A 12,024-nucleotide genomic window follows, 5' to 3' on the forward strand; every position below is an offset into this window, starting at 1 on the left:
TATACTTCTAGAACGATTCATTTGTTCCTTGCATATTTCTTGATGAGAAATTTTGAAATATGGTTTTTGCTTTGTAGATATAAATGACAATATGCAGGAAATAAATTATTACTAACGTATCCAATATTAATTAATATTAATTCCTTAATTTAAAGGATGTTTGGTAAAGCAATATTTTTATTCACTGAAGAATATTTTGCTTTACAGATTATTAAATATGTTTTATAAGGTACTCCATTATTCTCTGTACTTTTTGTATGTACGTGTATGTTTTGTTATCATTGTTATAAGATTTAATTTTGTTTTATTGATACACAACAGGTTTTGTGAATACAAAATGAATAAGATTTTAATTGTACAACAGACAAAACCTGTAACTTTAATATACTTAATTCCTTATGGAATGAGACCCCAAATGCTTGCACAACAGGATGTGTCCTACAAGGTTGACGATATTATGAAGAACAGCAGTAAATAAGAACAAGTATATAAATAAGCAGTGATGGATAGACAGTAGAATGAGTTGCGGGTAAAGTACTAAGGAGTGTAAGGTGGTGGTAGGAGCAAAAATACGCCAAATAAGATATTCCACAAAGTTGGAAAGGATACAGTGCTGCAAATGAATATTGTCACCTATTATCCACTGATAGACCAAAGGAATAATTCCTGAAAAAGGACACTAGCACTTGATTGCTAAAAGGACAAACTAGTTGATTTGATACTTAATTGGTATGCCAAAAAAAAAAATAATAAAAGAAGCTAATTGGGCTCTTAAGTACTGCAACAGGAAATACATATAATTCCAGAGGAAATGCTATCATTTTCAGAAAATTGATATGACGTTCTCTTGTGCAAAATCATCATCACTGTCAGTATTAATTCTATGACATTTTCATTCATAGTATTTCCAGAATGTTCAGAATATAAAATGGAAATACAAAACAAATTTTATTAAAGATTTTAATTCCAAAAAAACATTTTCATACAATTTGAAACTTAGTATCATGCCAAATTTTTATTTTCCATTCAATATATTATTATGAATTAGGAACTACTGTATTTTAAATATAGTATTTGAATTAGGAAATGTGCACTTTCCATTTTCATCTTTGTTTTGAATTACATGTAGATGATTTATTCTTACTTTTTCCCATCTTCTTTCATATATGCTTTCCTCCTTCAACCAAACAGACATCATGTATCCTTTAGATGTGACATCTGCATCTGTTTATGGTCGAGTTTCATCTTCTCTGAACATGTTTTAAACTATTTAAAATATTCTCTATTTAAAAATTGCATTGTAAAATCTATCCACAGAACTTTGTGGATCACCTTTTATTTGCTGCATAAGAAAGTATGTGTTATTGCCTGTGCTGAATTGCAATATATTTCTAAACTATACATCACCTTAATTTAACTACCAATAACATTGTTATTTAACTACAAATAATATTTGTTATTAACTACCAATACCATAAAAATTATTATTTTCAGGTTTTAATGCCTTAATTTAACTGTTCAAAGTCTAAATTACTGTTTAAAAGTATTTAATCTATGTGTCCAACAAACAACCCTTTCAGAGGTGCAAAGCGTTCATGCTAGGTTTCAACTTTCTCTGCATTCTCCATTTTTTAATAAAACGTGTTTGTTGTTAATCAAAATAGTTCTTTACAATAAGGTTTACAAGTTATGTGTGGCTTGCAGATTGAATGGTATTACTATATTAAGGTTTTGTCCTCATACAATGTTTATATTTAACATTTGCAGAATAATTGAAAAAGCTGAAAAATGCCTAAGTACTGTATCCAGTTTCATCAATTTGATGAAACTGGAAGTACCATTATTATTTACAAAATTCACTTGATTTGAACTACATGGACTGTCATACCTTTCAGACCTGTAAAAGAAAGAAAATCAATTGAAATTACCCTTTCCTACAGCTCTTAATACATCAACAATATACATAAATACTGAAACTTAATATTAATTAATATTAAGGACAGATTTAACAGTCCCTAATCATGAAATTTGTTGTAATTCTCAATGTATAGACTGCAAAACAGGGCTCTAAAAAAAATTAAAATTAAAACTGCATACTTAGTGTAATTTAATCTATGAATTGAAAGAACCAAATCATGAAAAATAAATGTTTTTAAGTATTGATGAGCAATATCCTGGGACCATGTTTACATTTTTAGTGAAAAGACTTGTTTTTACTTGAAAATAGTAAAAACTCCTGAATCTGAACGAGTGAAAATTCCACACTGGTTTATAAAAATCCATGCATTGAAATGTCGACTATTTCTTATTCAGAAATTAAAAAAGTGTTTCATACATCAAGAGAAATCACTAATCTCAAAGATAAAATTTTAGGAGATTAAAGAGCTGTAGGAATGTAATAAGGTTAAGAAACACCTACCATCCAATAATTAAAAGTACTTTTTTGGTTTCATATTCATATTTTCTATTTGGAGTTAAAATAATCGGTCTAAGAGGTTGAAACATAAGAAGAGATGCGATGTTCTTACTGTGTCGATAGTTCTCTATAACATAGTTAAGAATAATAAATTAACATCAGTTATTTATAAGATAATAAAAAATAACATTAATAAAAATTACTTTGTTTATAATATTAACATTATTATTATTAATGACTGGTTTATAAATTGTAAACCAATGAAATGTTTTGCATTTCATTTTACAAAAAACCTCGTACAATACAACTGTAACAGATAAAGATAAAACGTACCTAGAAAACTTTAATAACTGAAGCTTGTCAATAAATTAGTTCCTTTTGTATACATTAGAGGGCCTCTCTGTATAGACAGCAACAGCAGTCACATCATCAATTCTTCCATCTACCTTAGTAATGCTAAGCAGGTTGCATCCATTTGCCAACGTACCCTGGTAAAAGAGTTCTCCCTGCTCATCACTCATACAGCACTCATTTGGTGGGAAAAAGTCAAAATGAAAATGCCGAAAATTTCAGTGGCATCCAGCAGCCAACATGTTATATTCAACAAAAGATTTTGTACTAAAAGAATGCTGGAGTGATGTTCTGAATTGGATGTTGAATTTTCCTTCATTAATTTGGCTTTTCTTAACTCAGAATACACTTGTCATAAATATGTAAATCTTTCTCCTTCTTTATTCAGTGCTTAACAAAATTCTTCATCAACTCCAATTTTATATGTAATCTAGGCAAAATAACATGCTGAGGGTTGACTAAAGAATATGCATAATATACTCGTATTTTGTCCAGGAGTGAAAGTATTTCTTTTTGGTCCCTCTTTAACCACATAACGTTCACTTGTTGTGAACATAACAGGAATACAACAGATCTTTCAATGAAATAGTGTTTCTTTCTGGTTAAAATATGAAATTTGATATCCTTAGTCAAATTTAATCATGAATCTAGAAGTTCTGTCTTATATGATAAATTCGACTGGCAGATCAAATCATTAAGTTCCAATTGTGGTTCCAATTGTGAAACGAGATTTGGTTTGCTATTTGATTTTTCTGGTATAAAATTATTTGTCCCTTGTAGCTTGTGCCACTGTAGTTTTTTCTGAACAATCCTTCAGAATCTGAAATCTCCTGCCACGAAGTTCAGGCTGTTGGAATAAGAAATCATCTCCATCAGCAGTTTGTTTAATAACCAATGGAACATTTCATTACATACTATTACTTATATTTTTTTAAGGAAAACCAGTGGACATTTGTAATCAAAGTAATTTGTTGGTTTGCGCCAAACCATACGTACTACATGGCAAATGCTCCTTTTTCTCTTGTAACCATTACACGACCTTAACATTCCACGTAATCATGTTATATGAGGCACTGATTGTTTACCATGATATCCCAGCGGACAACCAAAAAATAAAGGACGTAAGCAGTTTTCATCAATTTTGAAATCTGCTGAGGCTGACAAGGTTGCCAGGCTCCTGATTTCAGGGGGGAATATCTGATTTAGTAACTGTAATCCCACATCCTGATATACAATCTATAATTCCCGATTTGCAAAGAAAATTTTAAAATCAAACAAAACGTACATTATTAATACATGATTGCAGTTTTTGAATGCTTAGAAAGTAAGAATGTGAGTACGAGAATTTCAAAATGGTGCACACTGCATAATTACAATTTCTTTGTAAGTAAAAAGGTAATTCTATTAAAATTATCTGTAAGTGAATTTGGTAGACAGTCTTATGAAAAAACAAATTAATATTTAATAGGAGGGAAAATGGGAAATTTTGGAGCTCATAGTAGGAAATTTGATAGTAGGTATGTGGATAACTGTTTAGCAATGAATTTAGTGTGAGATGAATGGTCCACTTCATATGAAATCGTTTGGCTGAATGAATGGAAAAAGAAAATATTGAAACATCACGCAAGGAGTTTCATGAGTTTAAACTAAAAATGATCATTTCAATCGGCTTAATTTATGAATTAAAATAACGTATGTATTACAAAATATCATAAATAATAAATAAATAAATAAATATTATAAATAAAATAACCTCTTTAAGATACTATTACTATTCAGTTTATTTACTTTGTGTAAAGTAGATGTTGATGCCTTAGACTACTCTAATGTTGCAAGCATATTACTCAAGCTGAATTTCTTTATATAAATCGAATCACTTAAAGCACATTTATGAAAGAAATAAACTTACTCAAGTCTTCACAAGCCCTTGGTACCAAAATCACAGTGTCAGTTTTTTGATCATATTCTTTAGGATAATATGGAGGTGATGTTGCTTTCCTGAAAATGGATATAATTTTTCTTAACTAATACGATAAAAAATTATTTGCTACCAATAATGTAGTAATTTATGAGAAAAATAAAATTTTCTAATTTTTTCTTGTGAGCAAACAACCAGAAAGGTTACAAACAAATATGCTAAAAAATTAATGACTTCTTTAAAAACAAATTGTATGTACTACTAAGGTCAATTTTCTCTATTAAAAATACCAGTATGTAAACAGGGTCTACAAATTTCAAACACACATTCAAATTTTGTTATTGAGAATTCTGAGGTTCAAAGAACATAATTTAAAAATACTATAGATTTTTAAAAATTAATAAAAATTTACACAATACTAAATGAATATTGTCAATTTTTATATTGCCAAAAGATTTGAAGAGTAAATACATTCAACACACCTCGAAGTCTTTTGGCCTAGTCAAGTCTTCTATACCTTTCATCAACGATAAAAAATCTTATGTTTAGTAATCATAATTAATATTTGACTTACAACAAAGGCCACAGATAAACCACCATTACTACTTTACTAAAGAAATTTGTAATATTATCACCGAAGAGAATCATACATAATATTTTTTTTATTTTTTGTCAAGACTTTTAACAATTGATACCTAAACCTACATCTGATTCCTAATGATAAATATAGAAGATATGTATTATATTTACCTAGGTCTCTGAACTTTCAATCTAAAACAGAAAATTAACGAATGTAATTATTTATGCCATCAAAAAAAAAAAAAAAAAATTATTCTCACATTATGGATCACAGGACCTGATTGGTCAGGAACCAAGAAGATCATTTCACTCAGCTTAATTTATGAATTAAAATAACGTATGTATTACAAAAAATCATAAAAAATAAGTAAATAAATAAACATTATAAATAAAATAAACCTTTTTAAGATACTATTACTATTCAGTTTATTTACTTTACTAAAGAAATAAAAAGATAAATTACACTGGTCTACAAGAGTTTTGTTACATGGATAATTTTGATTTGAGATGCTGAATCAAAGTACAATCTCATATTTGTTCTGAGGGCTTCATTTTTCATAATTTTACTCAAAAAAATGAAAATTATAGTTTTAAAATGAAAATATTAGCTTTTTCTATTTAGACTAAACAGTCGTAAAGATTTGTTTAGTCTGTGTTTATATTACTAATGAAATGTAGATGTCTGAAGATTTTTATAAATGGCTCACGGAAAAATAAATTTACATTAGTATGAATTAAGAACAGTTATTAATAACAACTTAATTGATATAGACATTTCAATCACTATTTTACTACATTCACTTATTTTACCATACATACATGTCGTGAATAAACTTTTAAATTTGAAAGAAGTAATACTATTCCTTTGGTTAAAAATCATATGAGCTTTATTTTGGGTGTAAAATAGGAGATCAGAATGAATAAGAGGATCCAGATTTTCAAGGTGAGAGAGCCCTGAACCTCACAAAATTACTACTACTTACTTAATGATCTTAATTTGTCTAAAATTGCAGTCACAACCTCTAAGGTTAAAAGGTTGGATCTTCTTGGAAGCAGAAACTAAAATGTTTTTTAGATGTTAGGTAGCAAGAATTTCAGTATTTAGTCTCCTTACAGGATAATAATGTGTAGTACTACAATGATGTAAATTCTTTATTGGATTTCCAGCAATAATTGCTTAAAATCTTATAAGTTCATAATCTACGCTTTTCCCCAGACACCTAATGAAATCAAGCAAAATTGTTCGAAATCATTCATTATATTGCGAGGTAATTACTCAATAGATTTATAACAAGCTAGCTAAAAAAAATAAGATGATAAATTTAGATCTACAGTTTCTAATCAGCTTTTCATTTTGTCTAAAATATCAGAAAACATGGAACATCCTCAAAAAGATGATATAATCAGTAGTCCGTCCATGAGCACATCATATCCAATCACATATTGACACCTAGTCACATTAACTAAACAGAGATATTGCATAGTATCCTTAGGTAGAAATGATTCATTCACTTGTTTGTTTCCAGATGTACCTACAATGAAATATTTTTTTGTAATACTTTATTACTTTTGAACAGAGTAACTAGAAGTTAGCGAATGGGCCAATGTTCATTACATTAGGTCGGTAAAGGATCCTCCATATTAGTGAATACAATTTGTTGTAATTTTAAACAATTTTGTTGATTCTTTTTTCTTTCACATTTTCTAATTTCTTTAAAAAAACATACAGGAAAAATGACATGACTTAAGGCATAAAGACAGTTGAATCAGAGGTTATCATACTAAAGTTAATAAAAATCCACAAATTACATATCTAAAGTTTCAAAATTACATAGCCAAAGTGAAAACAAAGTTTTGATGTGCATTATAATACTAAATTATAAGTCATGAAAGATCTCTTATTTTCACTCCTACTTACTTGAAAATATAACACAATAAAAATGTCAAGACTATTGATATAAAAAAGCTTATAATTGCTATATACAAGTCTCTCATTTTTAATGCCATAAAACGTGGGTCATCCACTTTCTTTTTATCTGTAAAATAAAAATAAATTATGAATAAAATTATGCTTTTAATTATGAACATTTAGAAATGATGTTTGGTGGAACTAATAATTTTTTTTATTAACTCATACTGTTGGCCGTAGATAAAGGTCAAACAAACATCAAAATATCATACTGATGTTCATTCTTTCTTTATTACACTTAGTTTCATGAATACTGTGTTCTTTCTGACTATAACCTTTATTTCTAATGATATATGCCATACCAAGCAGTAATTACTTATAATCTTAGAAGATAAATCTGTAGCTTTTTCCCAAACATCTGATGAAATCAAGCAAAAATGGCATTCAATAGCAGATACTAGCCTATAAGGGGTGTAACATCATTAAAAAGTTACTTGTGCAATGAGAATGCAGCAGATGACATTTCCAGTTGCTAAATGCAGAATACAACAACATTTTTTCAGAGGTGGATCTTGATTTTAGCTCACCAGAACCATAAGGCAGAGCTCCTCCAATGATGTGCACACCAACTCCACAGGGACCAGATTCAACTCACTGGCATCTACTATCTATTATAGAATCCATATATAATCATATTTACCCCAGGTTGAAAGTTCAACTTTCTTGCCTGCACTAAGCAATTAAAGCCACCAACATTCAATCAAATGTTATAAATATTTATTTACTTTACAGAAGACTAAAAATTTCCCTAAATACTAGAAACTCATTTCACATATGAATCAACAAGCAGTAATTACATACATATCACCCTTTAATTTATTTCCTTACATGTGACTCTTTATAAGATTTTTCTGACAGAAGCTATTAAAAATATTTTGTAATAATACCAATGTTATTATAATCAACTATGTTATTAAAATTGTCTAATTTAGATAAAAACAGTGGTTCATTGTAATGAAGCATACACGATACTAGATGACTCTCTTCTAATATAAGGATATAGTTTAATCAAAGATTCTGAAAACGTTATTATTATTTTATTCAAATTCTGAGAAGGAAAAAGAAGCATCTTTTCCATTTAAGTAGCAGAAAAGAAATAGCTGGCAATGTGTTTGTAAAAGAAATCTTATCGTTAAAAAGAGTTTGGTATTTTAAGACCTAAGTTCAAATAAAAGAAAAAAATGATGTTTAATTCTAATCATAATGTATTAACAATGAATTACAACATATAATTCTTTAATAAGAAAATATTTAAGATCAAAATAATTTGTACTGAGAAAATGTACACCAAATGATCAAAAACAAACTACCAGAATGAGAAACATTTTTTCTTCATCACTAATTCTAAAAAACTATTACTACTCTTTTCAATTTTCTATAAGTCAAGTGATTTATAAGTGTTTACTAAACATAGCTTAAGTAATTATGACTATTTTTTGTACTTTATGTACTTTCCAAGATGGTTCTGCCAAAAACCAATCCAGGTGTATATCAGTGGCACCTGGCAATCCAGGTGCCAGAATCCAATACCTGTGTGATATGAGTGGTGATGTAGTAATAAAGCCACATACAACATGCTTCATTAGGCTTCAAAATCATCACCTTTGTGGTGGGCTGGAAACATGTTGCAACTAGCTACCATCAAATCAACATAAATATTTAAATATTATAAAAATAATAATAAATTAGTTTATTTACCTATCATCTTTATAAGAAATAAGTGTATAGTAAGTATATTGAATATTGAAAATAACATCACTCCTATGCGTTGCAGTCTGCTAAGATTGCTGCGTGCGTGGCTAAGTAAATAAAATACAAAGAATTAGTTTAAAGCTATACAACATAAATAAAAAACTAATAAAAATATAAAAGAAATCTTTTTATATTTGTAGTGTTATTTGGAAATATTTATTTATAGTTTCAGGATGTAATGAGAATAAAATCCTTCTATCTTTTGTTCATTAATATAAGAGGGGACAATGATTAACAATTACCACATATATACTGATTATATAAGAGCTGGGTTATGAGAATTTAATTAAAAAGTATACTAAATTAACAGAGAGATCAACCCGATTTACACCAATCAAAGAGCATACGGCTCAGGCTGCTGTCATTATGAATAAAAGTTTTAACAAATTATAAAATCTATAAACAAAGTTGTAGATAAAAACAGCAAGTGAATATTGAACTACTAAACAATTAAGAAATGAAAAATCACTATGAAAAGCAACAGTTAAATGACTTTTAACAAAGCCTAGATTATTATTACCTTCTCTCGTGTCACTGAATAAACAAGAACTAGTATCAACTAGTCAGTTTTAATATTCTGATCCCTTTAACAAGTAACAAAGCTTCCTTTGTAAAAGCATTGGCTTCATTACTCGCTATTCATTATATGGCTATGAACTCAACAGACATTGACAACAGAGAGATAATCTAAAATTATCAGGAAAGTTATAAATATAATTTGCCATTATTTGAAGGATGAATGCAAAGTGTGAGGCAAAAAAATCTAGATGCCTAGTTAATTAGTGAACAAGAAAATCTAGACTAGGCCTAGAGATCCCTATTGTAAGAAGAGATTTGAAAATCTGCAGTAGCATACTGTGATTAGTAAGTTTTCTTTAAACAAATCAAAGTTTACACCATGTGCATCAGGGAACTAAAAGAGCAAAACACAAAATATATAACGATCCTTGTTTTTACTGGGTTTTTAGGTAGATTTCATAAGAAAGCTACCTATTGTAATGGGTACCGTAATTCGACTTTGATGTGTTTTACATAGCCCAGACCCCAAAACTACTGTCAGTTCAAAAGTTTATATATGTATAATCTATATATTTCACTTTCTTGTTGACACGATAACTGCTGTAATTTTGCGCAAATCAGTTTCAAATTGATACATAAAATATTACAACCCAAAATCTCACTTGAGTTCATCAATGGGCAAAATCAGACCATCATCGCTATAACTTTCTTATTAAGTAAAATATCAAATTTGTTTAAAGTTCCTGCTACTCTTTGGATAAGGCCCTAAAATTTAAAAAAGTATTTGCCAACCATTGGCCCAGAGGGTAGAAAAAATAGGATTTCAAAGACAAAAAAAATCATACCTCTCTTAATAGGCAAAGTATCGAATCGGTTTAAAGTGTTATTAGTCCTTTAAACATTACCTAAAACTTGACTGAAACAATTTTTGATATAACCAACCCTTATGGCAAGGGATGACCAAAATGTAGCTTAAATTTTAAGATTGTACGCTTAACATGTGAAACCTTTTCACATGCAACAACCATTGTCGTATTGCGTAAATTTGAAGTTTTTCTTAACTTTAAGGTGGAAATCTTTTTTATCCCCACTTAGCACCGGTGAAATCAGAAGCCTTCCGGCATGCTGAAAGGGATTTTTTAATTGTTTTTTCTGCAATTTGTACAGATAAATTCTTTGTCTAAAATAAAGAAATTGTTTTTTTCTGAGATAAGATTTGATTATTGAGCACCACTCTATTAAATGTACTGTAATTTTATTCTATTAAATGTATTTTTAATTTTTAAGAAATTACGTTTTTTATAACTTGCAGAAACTTAATTTCTCTTAAAAAATTTTTTTGTAAGTTTTTCTTACTTTTTTGAAAGTTTTCTAAATTACACGTTCATAAAAACTATAGGGTACTAAATTTTATTCATTTCAGAAAATTTTTGTAAATTCTGATTATTGTATTATTATTTTTTGTTCTGCGTTATCTTTTTTGTGCTGTATATTCTTTTTATTTTATTTAAATACATTTTTTCATCTTTTTAAGTGCGATACAGTTATATATAGTACCTGGTACTATATATGTCAAAAAACCTTTTTAATTTTCCTATTATCTGTATTTTTTATTATTCATCGACCTTGCAAAGATCAATCCAGATAATCAGAGTTCAACTGAATACATTAATCTAAGGAATGTTATATTTGGCTTAAAACTGAATATTTTTAATATAGTTATGTTACCTGGACACCACACCACTAAATGCATGATTCTCTCTCAAAGTTATGGAAGAATTTAAAATAGTTAAGTAATTTTTATGTTGTGCTTTTGATGGATCTGTTACATTCACTTCATAAGTTAAAAATGCCATTTCTCTTAAATACACAGTAAACCATTTATCAACAAAAAAATCAAATACTTGCTTCTCATAAAGATCTATTACAGTAAATTTATGGCAATACCTAAAAAAAAAAAAAATTAATTACCAACCACTATGTAATAAGCAGTGCATTAAAAAAATATGACATTTACAAAATGTTAAAATAATATTGTAAAAAAAGAAACTGTTGAAAAAATAAATATATATAATAAATAAACATACAGGTTATGAACATAACCTATGGTATAAATAGAACCTACGAGCAGCCGAACGTTCAATATTATTACCGGTGATATTTTTTTATATAGTCTTGAAAAAGAATTTGTATTTCAGCCAAACATGTGTGGTAAATAATACCTATTATCAACACATCTGTCAACATAATCTTCAATTGACCGAACTTACTTCATTTTTTTAATTTACTCTTGTCAAATTTGTTCTTACAATTACGAAGACTGAGCTTTGACATCATACTGTTAATGTATGTTTCAACACTATCAATATATTTAAAAATACTTTTGTTTGAATGACATAATATAAGAATCCTGACTTTTACGTCTAAGACTTTGTAACAAGTTAAGGCATAAATTCGCGATACTAATGTTACGCCTAATAAAAGCTACTCGGAGACCAGGCAAACGCTACCTGTGGACGA

At 28.5% G+C, this 12,024-nt stretch overlaps 1 protein-coding gene across 7 annotated transcripts in view; it reads right to left on the minus strand.

Moving 5' to 3' along the window:
• The window catches only part of LOC142327462 (polycystin family receptor for egg jelly-like), a 42,984-nt gene extending 30,960 nt beyond the window's left edge, over positions 1-12,024 (minus strand). The window contains exons 1-7 of one of the 7 annotated variants that reach the window (XM_075370555.1): positions 11,657-12,024; positions 11,233-11,451; positions 8,932-9,032; positions 7,183-7,300; positions 5,436-5,456; positions 4,677-4,765; positions 2,420-2,543 (exon numbers count right to left, since the gene is read on the minus strand). In XM_075370555.1, the coding sequence (XP_075226670.1) occupies positions 2,420-2,543; positions 4,677-4,765; positions 5,436-5,456; positions 7,183-7,300; positions 8,932-9,032; positions 11,233-11,451; positions 11,657-11,751 (767 nt within the window). In that variant the 5' untranslated portion in view covers positions 11,752-12,024. Of the gene's footprint in view, positions 1-2,419; positions 2,544-4,676; positions 4,766-5,435; positions 5,457-7,182; positions 7,301-8,931; positions 9,033-11,232; positions 11,452-11,629 lie in introns of all 7 variants that reach the window. The other 6 variants (XM_075370559.1, XM_075370557.1, XM_075370560.1 and 3 more) reach the window with 6 other exon arrangements.

Source organism: Lycorma delicatula, chromosome 7, assembly GCF_047948215.1.
Source record: "Lycorma delicatula isolate Av1 chromosome 7, ASM4794821v1, whole genome shotgun sequence".
Lineage (NCBI taxonomy): Eukaryota > Metazoa > Arthropoda > Insecta > Hemiptera > Fulgoridae > Lycorma > Lycorma delicatula.